A 19345-nucleotide genomic window follows, 5' to 3' on the forward strand; every position below is an offset into this window, starting at 1 on the left:
GAGCGCTGGGTTCCCTCACACCCAGCTGCGGGCAAATGCCCTGTCTCAAGCTGGGAGATGGATACCAGGGAACAGGGAGGGCGGTCCCTGGAGCACGGGGTCAGCACCGCGGTGTCGTTGTGCTCCGGGGCAGGGGGGGTTGGTGAATTTGCGAGTCCTCAGCTGCACCCGCGGGCTCCCGCCCCATGAGCGCGGCTGCGCGGGGGTGGCGGCGGCGGCACGCTCAGGCTCCGCCTTAGCGGGAGGGCGCGCTGGGTTGCTGGGGCGGGGCGCGGGCGGTCCCGGGCTCGCGGTGCCGCTCCCCGTTGCGGGCGGGCCCGCGGCGCCGTGACGGGACCGGCTCCGCCACAGCCCGGGCCGGCCGCGCGCACGCGCAGGACGCGTCGCCCCGAGAAGGAGGGGGGGCGGGCGCTGCCCCGCGCCTGCGCGGTGCGGCGGAGGGCGCCATGTTGGCGGGGCGGGCTGCGCGGTGGCGGTGAGCGCTCGGGGCCGCCGCGTTCGCTCCCCGTCTCCGCCCGGGGCCCGGGGGGTCGCGGCCGAGCGGGGCCTCCCCTGGCACCATGAGCGGCGGCGGAGGCGGGCGGGTGTGCGACCTGTCGCGGCGCAACCCCCAGGAGGACTTCGAGCTCATCCAGCGCATCGGTAGCGGCACCTACGGCGAGGTTTACAAGGTGGGCGCTGCACCGCGACCCGGCGGGGTAGTCGCCTGTGTCCCCCTCTCCGCTGTCAGGCACCGCGGTCCTCCAAAATCTGGGAGGGCTTCCGTCGCCCGCCGGCGTGCCCTGGCCCTCCCGAGGGCAGCGAGGCCGCCCCGCTCCGGCGGGGTCTGCGCCGCCGCACCGGCACGGCCCCGGGGGGCGCCCGGCCCTGCCGCCCCCGCCCCGCCGCGTCCCCCGGCGGCAGAGCCGGGCGAGGGGGCGACCCGCGGGACCGGCCCCGTCCCGGCTTCCGGCGGCCGTGGAGCCGCCCCGGCGGCTGGCTGTGGCCGCTGCTGCTGGGTGCCGGCTCGGGCGGCTCTGCCACGGGCGGAGCTGGGGGTCGGGTCTCCTCCAGGGCGAGCCGGGGGCTGTAGGGATGTGGGCAGCTTACTAGCTCCGTTCCAGCCCAAATGTCATCGTATTAGTCCCGGTCGCTGCTCCCGTCGCCGTCTTGTGTGGGAATGCCGGTGTATTGTGTTTGTGTCGGTGGGAGACGGGAGTGTGACCCTGCGGAGGGCGAACTGTTGTCGTTTGGATGAGAGTCTTTCAGCAAACGTAGGAGAATCAAAGCTAAAGCAGCTAAACATAATTTGGGTCGGTTTTCCTTTTTTTTTTTTTTTTTTTTTGGAGGGTCTCTATGATGCATTTTGTAGTTTTTCTCTGCTCTGCCAGTGTATGTTGTTATTTGTGGCTGTTGGGATGTGGCAGGCTCTCCCTGGGATAGGATGGCACTGGTTGTAACCTGCTCTTGGAGCAGAGGGGAGAGCTGAAGTTTGTCGTGTGTAGCCTGGTGGAAGCATTGTTTGAGCTGTGTACTTTCCAAGCAAGTTCTTGGCCTGTTTTAGTCATCATAGGGTTTGTGTGAGGAAACTTGATTTGGGAGGCAGGACTGTAGGGAAACATGCAGAGCCATTCCACAGTTTGAGTGCGCAGAACTGGTGCTAATGCTGCCTTTCACTTTATGTGAGTGTGCCTAGAATGAAGTCTTGTTGGAGTTGGGCTGATTTTGGTTTAATCTCATCTCTTAAATGTCATGGAAGTTTCAGGACCTAAATCCTCTTGTTACTGCACTCTTGGTGTGCTAACTCCCTGCTTTATTAATTGTTTAATTGAAAGGGTGTTTTGTGTTGTTTGCTCCATCTTGCTTGCTTTCTTTGAGTATTTGTGTAATGTGCTGACCTTTTACTTGTCCAGGTCTGCTTGCCGTATGCTCTGGGTTTTTGTTTTTCTGCAAACTGTTCTATGTTGTGTGTGTATCTGCTGCAGTTTTTAGCTGGGATATTGACCCTGATACCTTATCAATTGAATTTTTTTCAATGTTCTGTATGTGACTGAAGGATGTGAATTCACCAACTCATCTGTCTTTTTGGTTTCATTTTAAGGACATTACCTTCAACCACAGAGTTTGGAATATTTACATATGCAATACCACTGTGCATGTGAAACCTGTTAAAGATTTGTGAAGGTTTCCTTGATGTTTATCACACTTAGATGGCAGTAACCTTCAGTTTGGCACTGCTTGTGACTTTTTCTTGTTCAAGGCACAGAGTGGATTTGTTGATGCTTACAGTGTGCCTGTACCAGCTGAGATAGACGGTGATACAGCAGGACCAGGATGCACTAGGCTGGTATTATAATTATTTCTTCTAGATGAGAAGTAAGTGTTTTCTGATTAGATTGTGGACCCTGTAGGGAAGATGAGAGGTGCTTGGCTCTTGTGTGGGTTATTACCTGTTTCATTCTGAGCCGAGGTCTTGCCCAAGGTGTCTTCAAAGTGAAGCATAAAAGTGGCCCAAAAACAACAATGAAAGCCAGTTACTTGTGGCAAGTAGTAATATTGTCTGAAATGTCATCCACATGTGAGCTTACTAATGCCTTATCTTCTGTTTGTGAGTGGTTTCATAAAGCTCCTTTCTTTTGCCTTCACCTGTCACCTGTAGGTGAACTTTGAGGTGGATGAAATAATTGTGTGGAGCTGAAATCAGCTGTGTGCCAGCAGTGCTCATCAGTGGTGGGGTTTCAGCAGAGTGCTTGGGCAGCTCCAAGCTGTAATTTGTGGTTTTGCCCCCTTAGCAGAGAGAGCCACGTAGGAAAGTGTTTCTGCTGTTAGCAAGCAGGGATTATTACCTTAATAAGCTGACAGTCTTGTTATGTTGAGTCTTGGTAAATGCTGACTTTCTGCAACCTTATTTCCTGGCAAAGCATTCAGGAGCTGAATGCAGAGCAGACTGATATCTACTTCTCTTACTCTGTTCTAGTTGAGCTGAGCTATAGCAGGCCATGGATTAAATGTTTGCTTTTTAGGAAAAAAATATATATATTAAAGAGAGGCTTGGTTGCTGTTTTGGAGTTTATTGAATTTGACCTGAGAGCTGATGGTGGGGACTGAGCTACAAGGGTTGGAAGGAAAGGAGGATGTGGTCAGATGGATACAATCTTGCTGCTGTGATTCCTGCTCTCTAGGCTGGTATCTGGAAAGGGGCATGTCAGTGCACTGTCAGTGCAGATTTTTGGCTCAAGCCAATATTTTACAGTTGTCTGCACTCCCACCGAAATTCAGCTTTCAAAAGGGCCTTGGAGCAAATCATAATGGATTCATTGCAAGAAAGGTAATGGGTAGCATGTCCTGCCATTAGCTCTCTATCAAATATTCACAGTCAACAGTAATGTGTATATTCTAGCTAGCACCAGTGCAAATTTGTTGTAAGAGATGATGTGTATGGGAATTGCTTAGTTCTTCATGTATTCCTTGTGTGGGTTGTTTCTGGTTTTTGTATTTCTATATTTAACTTTTGCAAAGAGTTTAGTTGTATACAGTGGTCAGCAAAGTGTAAGAGAAGAATTAGGATTTATTGATTGTGAATCAGAGATAATGTCCTGTCCTGCTCAGTTTCAGGAAATATTCCTAAAGTGAGATGAGGTAGTTGCTTAATTTTGTTTGCTCTGCATTTATCCATCTCACATTTAGGAAGACTTTTCTGTCTCTTGCTATGAAATTGGCATTCCAACAATCTCTAGTCCCAGATACTCTGTAAGTTGTGCCTTTATTTTAATGTTTGGATCACAAAAGCTTTCCCAGGGTTTTCTGACAGAGACTGTGTTGTTAGATTTCCTGTTTGTCCCTATCCCTGTATGTTTTATTTTGGTAGTAACTGCACAGAGATTGGAAGTATTTTCTGAGGTGATCATAGGTCCATTTTGTTCGTGTCATTCATTTATATCACAGCATATCTTTTTTTTAAAAAATCATCACTTTGGTTTAATAAAGGCTGAACTTCATTTGTCATCTCACAGGTCATTTGTCTAGTGCAGGTGAACCCTTCCAATGATTTTCAGCACCTTACTACAAAAAAAGGCCCTTATTTTGCTGAATTTTGGACAGTTGTGATAATTAGTGAGATTATTGTTCCTGCAGAGGTTGTAAGTTATACTGTGTTTGTCTTCTTTCAGTTCTTTTTGGCATTTATGGCTCCAGCCAGATAATAAATGAAGACAACACAACTCATTGGGGTGCACATTGTTTGAGGTCTCATTTTTCAAGAAGGAAAGCCTGGTTTTTGTTCACCAGCCCTTGGGCAGGGAGGTTGGTTTTGGTGAGGGAAGTCGTGTATCCACCAGCTTAACTCCCTCATGCTGAAAAATTCAGGTTCTGTGGGTATCTCTGGGGAGCAGCTGGTGACTGTTACTGCTTTCTGCTGCCATCCGTATTTTGGGGTTTCTGGTTGCTGATGGAGCTTCTGTGTGTTGCTGGAGGAGAACGTCCAGGTCAGATGAACCTGAATTTTGATGAACTTCAAATTTTTGGTGTCCTCTTCTCTACATGTGTGTGCCCTTGCTCTTCTTTCTCGGGGTGATCCACTAGGGCATAAGTTCTGCTTCAGTTTGCTGCTTCTGAAATGTTGAAACGATGCTTTTTGATAGGCATTTTGGTCTTCCATTCTCCCTGATTGACATTAGAGCTCTTGAAAGCTTCTTCGCTTTGTTAGGAATAAATGTCTGTGTTTTGACATCTTTCTGTTCAGCTTTAATTGGTGTTTGAAGCTTGTCAGGTAGGCAGAGAAGGAGGTGGATGTTTTGCCATTCTGTTTTTACTGCACTGAATAAGTGCTGTGGGGCTTCATTTCTGGGACTGTGGTTTCCTTAACCAGTAATCTGTGCCTTGCACAGAGGTTTTTGTTTAGCATCAGCTTTATCAAAGCATTGCTGTCTAAAATTGTCACTCTGTTGGGTTGTGGTATTACACTTTCTACCAGAATGTGGAAGCTAATTATTTTTAGCTGGGGGAGGTGAGAGGGTTTGAGAGAGGCTGAAGAGAAGGGCTCTAAGGGCTGGGGAGTTGCTTGGGTACATTTTCCTGTAGAGTGGTGCTAATCAGGCTCAGGAAGCCTCTTTGTGCACTGGGACCAGTTTTCCCATGGAGTAGTAACCTGTTTAGAAATCATTTTGTTCAATAGTTCCCACAGGAAGTGGTCAAAACCAGAAGCCTCTGTCTTAGACTTTTGCTTTTTTGGCTTTGTTGCAGCATTATATGCTTTACATTATCAGTTTCCATTTGAAGGATAATCAAAGCCTGACAGTGTTTAGCTTTTTTTCCTAGTTGGTGGTGATTTTTTATATTAACTTTTTTCTGATATCCTGCTGTTGTTAGAGAGTACACTAGTAATTATTTCCTGTTTAATTAGGTAGTGCTCCTTCAGCTTGACCTAGCAGTTGAAACTCCTGCTCAGATGGCAGTCTAGATCTCTGGAAGATCTTTCAGCTGCTGATAGAATTATAGTTTCTATAGAACAGACATTCTATAAATGCTGTATACATTTGGTAATCTATAGTTTTCTAGAGCAGATATTCTGTAAATGCTGTATACATTTGGTAAAGTGTCTGCATGTAGATGAAGACATTCTAGGCCTATCTTTGCCTCTGGAAAAAATTTCCATTGACACAGTGAAATGTGCATTTGAAGGATGCTGCTCATGGAAATGGGTGGTGCTGTAAACCCCAGCATCAGAAAGGTCTGGAATTAGAGCAGGTAAGAGTGTGAGTGGTAACAAAAAATGAGCCAGGGTTTTCTTACCTGAGCCTCTTAAAAATTTTAGTTTCATTTTGTCAGCTCAGAAATACTTGTTTGAAATCATTCTTCACCCACTCTACTGCTTACTGATTTTTCCAGTCTCAAAATCCATAAGGAACTGGCAATTTCAGTGGGATTTTCCTAAATAAAAGTCTAAGACAGTGTCCTCCACATTCTGAGGTGCTGTGTGGTACATACTTAGGCACCCCCAAATTCAGGGTCACAGCCAGCTCCAACAGGTGGTGAAAAGCATACGGTGCTTCAGTCATTCTCAGTCTCTCATTCAAGTGAGCTTGGAGGAGGAATTGCTTCACAGCTGATTATTTGAAAGGTGTTTGGGATCTAGTAAAACCTGTCAGGGGTATCTTATTCCCATCCCTAGCCTTTACAAGAAGCTCTTGTGTCACTACAATCAGAATAATCTTTTTGTTACTCAGATTAACAAAGACAATTCATATTCCTGCTGTTGATAACACCATCAATGCTGATAACCCAAACGGAACAAGATGCAAAATTATAACTTACACAGGTTCTCAGCTTGGAGTCATGTTTTTTAATCTATGCCCTTAAGCACAGGGCAGCCTGCTGTTGCTGAAGGTGTTGGTGGCCTGCATTAAATCAGATTTTCTTCCTCCTTTCTGGCTTTCATAAGCCCAGGAAAACTTTCTGTCCCAGTGTCTCCATAGGGACCTATGGAGCCATAGTCAGTGACACAAGCTCCTGACAGCTGGACATAGTATTGTCAAAAATAAATAAAACAAAAAAGTCATGAGCAGGGGTTCTGAGGCCTGTGAAGTGTTTTCATCCTGGCTTGTGCAGAGTGTGTAACTTCAGGATATTCTCACTTGTATCCACTACAGTTGTATCTCATTGATCATACTGTTAGTACAAGTTTGCCCTAAAACAAGTCTGTAAGTGTTAACAAGCCCCCCTGATGATCACTGGTCAGCTTTGTTAAAGCTTCAGTAACTTTTCTTGTTTGTCTTGGAGGTTAAAAAATGCTGATGTTTGATTAATGAACATTTTGCTTCTGTTTGTTTCTTGCTGTGAACAGAGTATGTTAGGAAAAGAAGTAAGGAGTAAAAATCCTAGCTCATGCTTCAGTGGTGTCACTTTCTCATGTGTTGCCTTTGTTCTCTGGTACAGATGAAAGGAACTCATGTTTTTGCTGTTCTAAATGTCTATGCATCTTTTCCACCATTGAGGGTTGGGGCTATTGCTGCCATTGGTGGGGTGGATAAATACTGACTTACAGGGAAGGCTGCCAGAGAAAATTTATTTGTTAACTGGTTTTTTCCACAGTCAATCAGGTTGGGACTACTCATTTCATAGGATTCCCACTGGTCTCAGAGTCTCTCTGCCTGCAAATGATTTGCAAATGCCAGGGCTCCCAGCATTGCAACAGTGTTGCCCTGCCAAAGAATAGTGAGAAGCTTGAGATAGCTGTCCAAGGAGTGAGCTGAGTAAATCTCTAAACACAGAAATACCCTCTGCAGTTATTTCCAGACTTTATTCTGGTTTACTTTTTATAGTCTTAGGGATATTTTCCCCTCCACTTTTCCTTCCACAACTAGGTCCCAAGCTGCCATGTAACAAACCTTGCACATACTTGGTGAGTCCATAAAGGCTCTGAGTCCTGACTTCCTGAAGTGACTTAAATGAGACTATTAGCAGCTTACAAGGTGGATCCCTGGCTCCATGTGTTAGGTTCTGTAATTCTGGCCTTTGCAAAAGCAAGCTCTGAGCCCCGATTGCCTGGGCACTCTGTACTCCTACAGGTAGCAAGCCTCCCCTGGTGAGAGAAGAGGCTGTAGCTGGGCATCCTTTGGGAGCTGCTGCTGCTGCTTTAGTGGTGGGAAGCAGCTTTGCTGCCTTCTCTCCATGGCTGCGTGCAGGGGCACAGAAATGCTCTGAAAGCCCTGGGCAAATTGCTTCTTGGCTTTCAGTTAAAGTCCAGTGGTACAGTTGTAGAAGAGAAATAGTTTTTATAGTAATTTATGTTGCTTCTTAATGGCTTTTCAAAAATGTACCTTCCTTGGTTGCTCAGTAGAACCAAGGCCTTAGCAGGACAGAGCTGTGTTGGTCAGAGCATGGTGCTGGTGGCGTCAGGTTTGTGGGTCTGATCCCCCTATGGACCATTCACTTAGGAGCTGGACTTGATCCTTGTGGATCCCTTCCAGTTCAGAACATTCCATGTGTGAAAATGCAGTGAAGCTCCTGAGTCATTGCTGCTGCAGTTGGCTGCTGTGTGTCTAAAGGGAATGTTTTGAGGGGAATGCTCCCTAACTCCTTCATTGCTGCCTTGCTTTGTTCAACCCTCTGCAGCCAGGGGAGGCTGTTGTTTTTGGCGAAGAAGGTTCAAGGGGTCTTGCACATAGCAAAATGAAGAAGAAGCATTGCATTGCTCATCTGGGAGTCTTGCAAGTGGTCCCACACGCTGCAGAGCACAGGCCTTGGTGTGCCCTGGATCCCTTGGCTGCTGAGAGACCCACGGTGTTACAGCTGCTTTTCAGACTCTCAGTGGTTGGTTTGTTTATGGGTTTTCACACCTAAGCACTGCATGGTTGAGAGCTTGCATAATTCAAGTGTTGTGTGGCATTGTAGTTTCCTGAGCAGACTTAAAGCTTCAGCTCTCAGTATAAATCAGCTGTTTAGTGTTCTCCAACAAGTGGTTCCACTGTGTTAAACCCTTGTGTGCCTCAGTTGCTCTTTGACTACTGCTGTCAGAGAACATCAAGTCAGGAATGCAGAGGTGGGTGCTGCATTCTGATCTCTAAATACTCCTTTTTTGTTTTTTTATAGGCTAGAAATGTCAACACGGGTGAGCTTGCAGCAATTAAAGTAATAAAACTAGAACCAGGTAAGTGGTTTCTTAACTTAAGTAGGACACAGAAACTAAATATTTTTGAAGTTAAGATGACAATTGTACAAAATCAATCAAGTCCACTTATTGAAATAAGGCGTAGGAAAAAGTATGCTGTTCTAAAAAAATCATGGCAAACAAGATGTAAGAGGAAAAATGTAATTGGAGAACAGTTAAGTGAAAGCTGATTAAAATTTCATTGCAAATTGTGGGGTTTTTTGTCCTGTGTTTGACCCATGTGTTATAAAAATTTCTGGAACACAAGAAGACAGCAAGGCAAAAAACTTGCCTGTTAAAGAGTAGAGGAAGAACTAAAAAGAAGGATGAAATAATAGCTGAACATTAGTATCTGGGAGATTGAGTACTTTTCCTGAAAATCTTTTGGAGAGTCTGATTAGGACTTCACTGCTAGATTTATGCTTGCACTGTGCTTCTATGGTGATTTCACAAAGCACATGTGCCCTACAGATCAGTTCTCAGCCTGCAGTCTGTTCTATTAATAAGAGCAGGCCTGTTGAATAGGATTTATCTGGGGAATAAAACATCCTGACTTTTTTTCTAACTGCTGGTGTTCCATTTCCAGATTTAATGTTGGGGTGTGTGTAATATTTTAACTACCTGGTTTGATCCTTAAGGTCTGTTTGGGAAAGAAGGTATTAAGTTTTTTCAATTTTTCCCCTTACAATTCTGGATGGGGTTATAAATATTGTGTTTTCACAGTACATACACATTTAAAAGTTCAAGACAGGACAGTATGTTACTAAGTAGTTCAAAAAGTGTGTGTTAATCCCACTTCTTTTCCTCACACTGAAAGTGTGATCTCATGCTCCTGTCTGGTTCTACTTCTTTGTTTTTCTTATGTCAGTTCCCATTGCTGGAGTCCTTGGCTGTGCATGATACGAGTTACCAATCCAGCTGGGTGTGCTGCGGGCAGAGCATGGGGATGCCCTGGGGAAACCTGTGCCCATGCTCTGGTGATGGGTGAACAATTGGCATCTTGTATTTTTTGGCAGCCTTTGGACACCTGAGGTGCTCAGAGAGTAGACTTCAGCTGCCCAGTTTTGGAAGTTTTGCAGATCAGTGTACAGTGTGCAGACTGGGGGTTAGCAATGTTTAGGGACTTGTTTTAAGGCTTTATGCTGCTTTTATTTTGAATGCAGTGAAAATGCTGATCACACACTGGAGGAGTTGTGTCCTTTCAGGGAGGTCCACATGTGAAAATAAATTCCTCTGTTCTTTAGTGTCTGTGTGTTTAAAAGTCTAGCCAGGAAGCCATCAGCAACACACCACAGATAGATGTTAACTTGCAGCTTATGATTTGAAATTTGCTGTCAGTTAAATAAAATACATGGGAGTATCATGTTTCTGGTTATAAGTAACTCAATGGATAGGTCATCAGTATGTTAATGTTCTGGGAAAAACATAAAACATTCCCAAAAGAAAAACATCTCAGCTGTGTGTTAAGTTTCACACATGATTTTCTCAGTATACACATCTGTAAGAACCTTTAATAGAAAGACTGGGACAGCCAAGGTTGCAAATGGTGAGATTCAGGTAAATGTCACCCCTGTGTCAATGTTTTTTGGATGTGAGTTACAGTCCATAAATTTACATTCTTATGGAGTCTGCTGAAATGTTGCAGCAGCAGTCTACTAGTGACTGGTTTTGGGTTGTTGTTTTGGTTTTTTTTTTGTTTTTGTTTTTTTTTTTGTTTAGGAAGATGAGCTAACGAGAATGGGCATGTGACCAAAAATAGCAAAGTTTTGTTGTGTTTTTAGGAACCCAGGCTATTGGCAGGGCTTATGCAGATGGACACAGTGGGGTCTCAGGGAAAATAAGGACTTGAGAAAGAGCTGTAGCCAGTATTGTAAGAGCTGTCAGCAGATGTGAGGTCCATCTGTCCCAGAATGAAACTTCAGAATATCGTTACTTACTGCTAAGCCCTTGCTAATAAATACTGATTTACAGCTGATTTATGTCTGTGAAACTTGCAGATAATTAGTCTTAATTGCTAAGAATGTTTATTTTATAAACATGTGCTGAAAGTTAAGATGTGAGTATAACCCAGGCCAAAGAAAATACTTGTTCTACTGCATTTCAGGGGAAGATTTTGCTGTTGTGCAGCAGGAAATCATTATGATGAAAGACTGTAAACATCCGAACATTGTTGCTTATTTTGGCAGCTATCTCAGGTACAGTTTGTTTCTTTTGTTCGCTTAAAAATGTGTCCCTGTCCCCTTGTAAAGGACAAATCTATAAGGTGACATAGGCAAAATATAATTTACCAAGTATTATCCACTTGTGTATTTTTTTTCATTCACCTTCAAATCTCTTCTATTTACTACAGTCTCTCTCTAAATAATCTTTCTTCCAGCAAAATTGTTCAGTGACCACGTAGTCATGTTTTCTTGCAAATAAGTTGATGCTTAAAAGCTTTGAATCTAATATATAAGTGGAAAATTAAGCAGAAGTATGTCAAGTATGAAGTGTCTGTGTATAGAGTATCTTTTAAATCTGTTTCAGTAGAATGTCTGTTTTTCCAACTTGTGAACTTCTGACCAGAATGTGAAGGTTTTGTGTTTGTTTCTGGAGGTGAGGTTATTTGCATTGTAGAAACATTGACAAATGTACTCAGTTGTCTTACCAGCTACTTCTTTTAACCAGTTGTAGTGGGAACAGATTGCTTAGCATAACTAATAAAAAGCTGCTTCTGGTGATATTTTAAATTTCATATGAAAACAATGCAGAAACAACTACTATTGTTGCACTCAACTTTCTTGACCATTTTTGTATTGAAACACTCCCTCTTCTGTGCTCAAGATGGAGGTGAGAGTGCTTCTTTTTTTTGTCTGGGCAATCAAGTCACTGTCTTTCAGATGTTTTGCTGCCTGACCTTTTGTTTTCCAAGCATATTTCAATGCTAAGAAGAATAAGAAAAAATACCATTGTCCAATACTTGCTAGTCATCAGCATATTGTTCCCCAAGGATTTCTTCTGTTTGTGTAGGGATTTTTCAGACAGTGACATTTCTGCCTTCCTGTTGGCCTGGGTGTTAAGTTGCAGACCCTCGATGGTACTGTTGGTCCTGTCTCTGTTTTGCTTGCTGCTCAGGCCATATGCTCTGTAGAAAGACTCTGCACTGTTACTCTTGGTTGGTACAGGGATCTTCTCCTGTCTCCAAGTGCTTAGGCACAGTGATCAAAGGCTAGATTGAAACTAAGAAATGTAGTCACCTCTTCTGATCCTCTTGTGTTCTTTTTCTGTTTTCTGTAGGGCTTTTCCACACTGGGAAGTGAATGCCCAGTAAGCAAGTGAGAATTTGCAACACTTTAGTGTTTCATGCCTCTTACTTTGCTGGGAGAGTTCTGGCTTCTTCCCACTTCCACAGTGCTGCTACTTTTGTCAGCAAACAGGACGCAGTCACATGGGCCCATGAGTGCCCCCAAAAGTGCCCCTATCTTGAGTCCTGCATCATTGTGGGGAGCAAAGAAGGGACTTGCAGATGTCTCTTCAGTGATTCTTTCTTACTCAGCTTTCTTCCATGGGTTGTCACAGTGCTTCTGTGCCTGGCTTTGGTCAGCTATTTCAGTGGAAAGTTTTAATATTATTTCAAGCAAGGCTTTAATTGAGCCCTTGAAATGTATGGAGTTAACAGCCAGGGAATTCTGCTGCTTAAAACTCCTGTAATGCTTGGACAATACCTTTCCCACCCCTAGAGGAAGCAGCTGGGAATGTAGCTGTGAGGACCATGTGCACTCTGGGCATAAAAGGGGAGGAAATCCAAGACAGACAGAATTCTCCCTGGAGCAGCAGCTATTCTAGCTGTCACCTGCTGCTGAGAGCACTTGCAGTTTGCAGCTCAGGAGATAAGCTCAGCACTTCCACCATGGCCTTGCAAAAACCCTGACACAAATGTCTCAGCTGTTCTAACAGAGCCTTATGTGTGTAAGACATGCAAGGCCAGGTCATCAGGGAGCTGCAGAACAACCATCAGGCCTTCCTTTGGTTCTCCTGTGTTACTGTCTGCTCTGAGGTGGATGTATGGAATTCTTTTTTTCCATCTGAGTGTTTTGTTGGCCAGGAATGACTAGGCAAGTCCCAGATTTTTTACTCTGCACAGTGCCTTTTTGTGGCCACATCTCACCAATGAAAATTACTGAGTGAAAATAGAGTTAATGGCCATGATAGAAGATACCTTTAAATCCTTCAGCCTGTTGTCTATTTTTGGAAAACACCTTTTGTGGAGGTACAGTGAATCACACTGAATTGATTCCGTTAGTAAGGGATGAAGAGCTAAATAACTTCCCTTCTGACCCTGCCACCAAAAATATCCATGGGTTTTTTTGAAGGAAAAGTCTGTATCTGAGCAGGTACTTACCCACAGCATGGGCTGTGCGCTGCCTAGCTTTGACTAAAGCACTACAGTTTCACTTAATTTGCTGTGAAAGAAATTTGAGAGACTCCTTGGGCTTTTTGTTTTGTTTTTTTTTTCTTGTTTGTGTTAACTCTTATGCTATGAAAAAAGTGGAGAAGTGAAAATAAGGAAGAAATAAGAACCCACGTCTGTTTTGTCTCTACTCTCAAAAAAATGTATTTCAACAAAAATCAGTGTGAATGTTTCACTAATACTGTTTTTATTGCTTCATTAAAGTAGAATATTTTTGACTTTTTCATTAGTTACTGTTTAGACAGTGAAGTGTCACATAAGGACTAAATTACACTCATTATTTGACTTGTACTTTCTATAATACAGAGCATGTTGTGTTGTGCTTTATAGTGTTTGAGTCCTCTGACTTATCTTTTACAAGTGCTCTGCAAATCTGACAGCTAATGAATGGTTTTATTCACTCTTTAGACGAGACAAGCTATGGATCTGCATGGAGTTCTGTGGAGGTGGCTCTCTACAGGATATTTATCATGGTATGTCAAGACTTTATTCCTTAAAATCTAAGTACAGCTTAGTTTCAAAAATTGAAATGACTGAAGTGTGTTGGAATTAGAGGAGGAATTTTAGTATCCATAATAATTTAATGAAGGTCAATTTTAGCTTATCTTTTACTTAATTGCTTTGGGTTTTGTAAATAACATTAGTGGGGTGGGGCATGGGGGTGTACAGCAGAAGTTATTTCCATCCTTCAGGGGCTCATATGCCCCTCACTGCTTTTCGAAGGCTGTAAAATTTTTGGCAATATTTGTAAAATATTTTACAATCTTACATTGTAAAAAGAATAAAATGTTGTCTTGATGTGTTGTCTTGCTTCATAGCTATTTTGTTTCTGAGCTTTTGACGTTTATTTTAGTGTAATCTATACCACTTCCTACAGAAACCTAGGTATGTGGATTGATTAGAATGGATGCTCTTGTCCTTTGTAAACTGTTTGGATGTTTGCAAACCAGTATTATATTCCATGAGGGTATTTTTAAATTTTTTCAGGGTTTTTTTAGGCTGGATGTGTGACATGTGAAAAGCAAAGGTGGTCTCTATATTTGCTTTAGGCTTGGCTTCAGTGAGCAGTCAAAGAAACAAGGGCTGTCTGTGAATCTGTTGGATAAAGACAGGATCAATCAACTGCTTGCTATTTTTCAAGAGACAGAATCAGTTTTGAAGGACTTTATTGCCCTGGAATTAAGACCTTTGTAGGAAAGGAGTGTGCACTAAGTGAGTAATGGCTTTGGAGTTCTCAGGTGATGTTTTTTATTGAGGAAGTCTATCTATATTCTAACTTGTGAAGATTTTACGTGTGAGGGTCTCTTGTGCGTAAGCAGCTTTTTATGTTTACCTTGGGTGCAATTAAAAGCAGCACCAATTCACGAGTTCCTGCCATGTTCCTGTCGTAGTAGTTTGAGTGTGGCCTTGGTGATCCTTTAACTCTTTGCTAATTTTGAGAAAAGCATCGTGTTTAATAGGCTTTGTTTTGTGGAACACCTGTAGAGTAGGAAATGAGCTCATGCCACATAAATGCCTGAGCAGATGTCTACAGGAGTGGCTTCCCGTTGCAGCTGATTTTTGGCTTCTCTGCTGGTAGTTAGAATGGAAGGTTCTTTTCTGCTCTTTATTATGTTTTAGAGAGTCCTATTCCAGTTGAACTATAGGCCTCTGTAATCTTGAGTCATTTGAGTTAATCAGAATGAAATTTCTCAAAGCAGAAATTGGTGCCTAGATCCGCCTGCTGTGGGTGCCAGTATATATAGTTCTGTGTGGGTTTGGAGCTTTTCTTTCAGAAAAGAGAAGTTGGGTGTAGACTTACTTTGAAGATAATGTTGCACGATACTAATATTGTAGAAGCTAAGCAGTTAGATTCTTTAATCTAGATTTGTTCTTAACTTTCTACTCCTGCAGTGTCCTCTGAGAAACTCCATCCACCTTCTCTTTGTTTTCAGTGCAAAACCTGAAAAGCTTACAGTCAGGACTGCATTTCCTGGTCTTAAACCCCTTTAATTTCAGGATCAAAGTCCAGTGACTGGAACGAGTCACAGACCATTCCTTGCATGCCGCTCGCTGTTTTGTTTGCGTGTTTGTTCAGAATTTAATTGTTTTCCTCTAAGAGACTTGAGTGAAGTTGGACCCTCAGGGGAGAGGAAGATTCCTCCTTCCCTTGGGAAAGTGCTGAACCTGCTTACAGGGGGAGTTTGAGAAGGTGCTTGGTGTGGCAGGTCCAGGAGCAGCAGTGCTGCCAGCTGATTTCAGAGAAGGACTGAGAAGCTGGAGGGAACAGTTTCTCTGGAAGTGGGGAGGATGGAAGGAGAGATCAGGTCACAAATGGTACAAAGAACTGCCCAGGGCTCAAAGGGGACTGAACAGAGTTGGCTGCAGCTCTGAGTCACTGAGTTGAAAGTCCAGCCCTCTATAGTACAACACAATGGGTTTGTTCAGGGGAAAGAGTTAGGCTTAAATCATTACTTGTGCTTCTTTTTCCTAAGTACTGGGAGATTTAAATACAGAAGAATTAGTAGTTTCCATTCTAACCGTACTGAACATTTTTGACTTTAAAAAATGCTATGATCTTTAGGGTGCTCAGTCTGGGATAAAGACTAAGCACATTAACTTAGAGACTAGTAGTGTAAGGTCCTATCAGTTTGAATGGAAGTAATTGAGGTATGAATTTGGAATGGGCAGTATCTTACCCAATTTTGAGATTTTTTTTCTTTTTCCCTTCTATTTCAGTGACTGGACCACTATCAGAGCAACAGATTGCCTATGTTAGCAGAGAAACACTACAGGTAGTGTCTCCTCAGGTTCTTGTGGTTGCCTTTTAATGTAAAAGTATTAAAAGTTAAGAATAAAAGCTACAAGTAATATGTGATGCCTTGGAGATCTGGTAACTGGATGACACAGCGCTTTTCTCGGGCTTTTGAGGAGGTCCCATAGTAAAGCCTAGAAATTTACATAATTGCATAACCTCAATTACCCTGGATCATTTGAAGAAAGCTCTTGTCATCTTTCTGCTGTTAATTTTATTTTTTTTAAAGGGGGGAAGCAGCATGTTTTCTTAATCTGTATTTATGGTATAAATTAGATACTGCATGTTTGAAGGAAAATTAGAACACTCCATTTTGCATATCTAATAATTGATCTGTGCCAATAGGAAAAAAGTGCCTGTGTGCTTGAGAGGTTGAAGTCATTAGCCTCTCCTTGTGGGTTTGCTAGCTTTCATTTTTCTTTCCTAAGTTACAGGTTCAATACAGCAGTAAAACTTAACCAGAGACTGCTTTTTTGATGGATGTCTTACTTCCCTCTGAGAGAGCAGTTCTTGAATTGTAGTGAAGGCAAACCTGTTGAATGCCATCAGCTGAGATCTGCTGCCTCTCACTCTTTGAGGATGGCTCTGTTCCAAGCCATGTCCCTTGGTTGTCACTTAGCATCTCCCTGTGCTATGCCAGACACTGCTGCCTTCTCACTTGCAGGATGTGGCGCTTTTTTTCACTTATAGATCAGGCTTGTGTGACAGAGCGTTAAGGGCTCTGAGTCTTTAAACCCTTTTGTTCTTAGTCACTTGTAGAATGGTTTGCATTAAAAGGGGCCCTTAGAGACCCCCCTGCAATAAGCAGGGACATCTTTACCTAGAGGATGTTGCTCAGAGCCCTGTGCAACCTGACCCTGAATGTTTCCAGAGATGGGGCATCCACCACCTCTCTCTGCAGCCTCTTCCAGTAGTTCATCAGCATCACAATAAAAGAATTCTTCCTTATAGGTAATCTGAATCTACCCTCCTTTACTTGAAAACCATTACACCATGTCCTGTCACAAGAGCTCCTGCTAAAAAATTTCTCCCCATCTTTCTTATGAGACCTCTGCACATCGGCTGAGATGCCCTTGATCCCACTGTCTGTATCAGCAGTGGAGATACTAAAAAGTCTAGTGTGGGACCCTGAGGGACACCACTTGTCACTGCGGACATTGAGCTTGTTTACCACTGCTCTCTGGATACAATCATTTAGCAATTCATTACCCACCAAATAGTCCATCAGTCAATTCCATAATCTTCTTAGATATGGAGGAGTGAGTAGTCTGGAATGGAATTTATGAAGCCATTTATTTGTATGGGAAGATATCTTGGTTAATATGTATAAATTGTATGTGAGAAAAAAGCTTACTGTTTTGTGTTTTCTAAATGTTATTCATTGACCCATTTTTCTATATTTTAAATTGTATGTAAATACATGTTTATAATACTCTGACCAAATATAATGCATGTAGTTTCAGATATCTTGTTGCAGCTTATAATGGAACACCATTTTCTCAAGTAAGAAGTCTGAGAATATAGGCTGTTGTCCATCCACAGAAGTAATTTGTCCAACATTAATTTTGCCACCAGTGTCCATGAATCCAGACTCTCACTTGGATGCTGATGTTAACATTCAGTTTCTGTATTTAGAAGTCCATTGAATCCTCCATTTTCAAAATATACCTGCTGTCCATTTTGCTAGAATCCGTGAGATTTGATTCTGAAAAGATGGGTCTTTTAAATATGACCTTTAAAGTAACTGTCTCCAGACATTCAGTTTTGAAAATGGTGGCTTCACATTGTTCCAGGGCAGTACTAAAAGTGTGTGAATTAATGGCCTTTGTATGCCAGTAGCATCCAGAGATTTAAGGAGTGTACATGGGACTCTGCCTAATGCCAGTTGTTGCAGTGGTTGGGTGGATGCTTTGATTAATTACAATTTAAATTTTGCAGTCAAATCTCTTGATGTCTTGCATGAACTGGCAAAAAATAACGAGTCTTCACATGGGTATTTCTCATGAACATGGAGCCTTGTGAAGGTTCATGCTCACAGAGCAAGGAAGATGTTTGTGTGTGATTTTACTTCTGGAAGAGAATTTTAGAGATAAGCCTGGAGTGTCCAAAGTGACGCAGTCTCTGATTTGCCATGCAGGGATTTGGTTCTACAGAATTCTTCCAGAATTTAAACTTAGTTTCTAACTTGTGTTAAGTCTTAAAATGTTTAGGTATGAGACCCAGGGGCCAAATGCTTTTGCAAAAATCCATGAAATAGAGTTGAACCCAAAGCACTGCCTGCCAGCATTTCTAGACTTGATTGAAAGATGTCATGATACAGGAGGTAGCTTTACTAGTGGTCCAGTGATCTGACTGCTGAGTAGAAGACTCCTAGGCCATTTGCCAGTAATTACTTTGGTCTAAAAAGGTGACAGTTACCATGTCCAGAGAAAAACTCGTTTGGGGAATATTCTTCTTCCAGTAGGTGTGGTGACTGGTATTACTTCCATCTATCCTGTGTTTTAGATAAATGTCTAAATATCTTTATACAAAGATGCTTAGGAATGCTGCTTTGTATAAAGATATTAGATATGCTGCTATATCTGTTGAATCTGCAAATTTACAGCAAATTACACTGAAGTATAAAATTGTTCTTCAGTCAGTGAGTCATTTAGATGATTAAATTGGATCCTAAATATATGTGGTAATGAAATAAGAACTGTATGTCAAATGAAAAATGTTGGACTAAATTACTATTTAAATATTTTATGCAGGGACTATATTACCTTCACAGTAAAGGAAAAATGCACAGAGATATAAAGGTAAGTAATAACTGAAGGTTTCTTTGGTGCTTTAAAAATAGGTTACATCGCCTCCAGTGGTCTTTACTGTTATGTATCAGTTTTCAGTACATTTCTGAATATGTAGGGATTTTTAATCTATTAGAATGAAATAAAAGTTTCTGCCCAAGGCAAAAAAAAAATCTTTCTTTAAAATATATGCAAGGAAATAGTTTGTTCTTTTTCTTGGAACCACACAAACTGTTTATGTGGACCAGGGCTTTGGAATTTAGCCACAAGCTGGTGTCCGGAGCAGTATGTGTTCAGATGGCTTCAGGCTGTGTGCTCTGTGCAAAAGAAAAGTTTGCTCTTCCCACAGCTTTTCCAGGGAGCTCCATATATCCTTCTTTTTGAACTAGCTAGTGAGCAGAGCTCTTGCTTTGGCTTCTTGCATGGTGGTGAGCAGATTGCAGGGCAGAGGCTGCTGTTCTGTGCGGTTCTTGGAGACTGCTTCTGTCCCCTCCCTCGCATGCTAAAAATAGAGAGGGTGCTGCAAATCAGGCTATTAGTACTGACTGACTTAAATCTCCATCTCAGCAAAGCTACATCAAAAGTGGCTTGTTCAGACTCTTATATTCTGTTATAGTTTCCTTCTGGTGCTTCCTGTTGACTTTTTGTTCCTGAAGTTTTACTACCTAGTCTTTCCAAAGCCCTTC

General features: G+C 42.7%; 1 protein-coding gene across 3 annotated transcripts in view; it reads left to right on the plus strand.

The window, feature by feature from the left end:
- The first annotated feature begins 486 nt into the window (after positions 1-486).
- The window catches only part of MAP4K3 (mitogen-activated protein kinase kinase kinase kinase 3), a 65389-nt gene continuing 46530 nt past the window's right edge, over positions 487-19345 (plus strand). For all 3 annotated transcript variants that reach the window (XM_058019369.1, XM_058019371.1, XM_058019372.1), the window contains exons 1-6: positions 487-671; positions 8569-8626; positions 10731-10821; positions 13485-13549; positions 15795-15850; positions 18624-18671. In XM_058019369.1, the coding sequence (XP_057875352.1) occupies positions 561-671; positions 8569-8626; positions 10731-10821; positions 13485-13549; positions 15795-15850; positions 18624-18671 (429 nt within the window). In that variant the 5' untranslated portion in view covers positions 487-560. The remainder of the gene's footprint in view (positions 672-8568; positions 8627-10730; positions 10822-13484; positions 13550-15794; positions 15851-18623; positions 18672-19345) is intronic.

Source organism: Melospiza georgiana, chromosome 3 (genome assembly GCF_028018845.1).
Source record: "Melospiza georgiana isolate bMelGeo1 chromosome 3, bMelGeo1.pri, whole genome shotgun sequence".
Classification (NCBI taxonomy): Eukaryota; Metazoa; Chordata; class Aves; order Passeriformes; family Passerellidae; genus Melospiza; species Melospiza georgiana.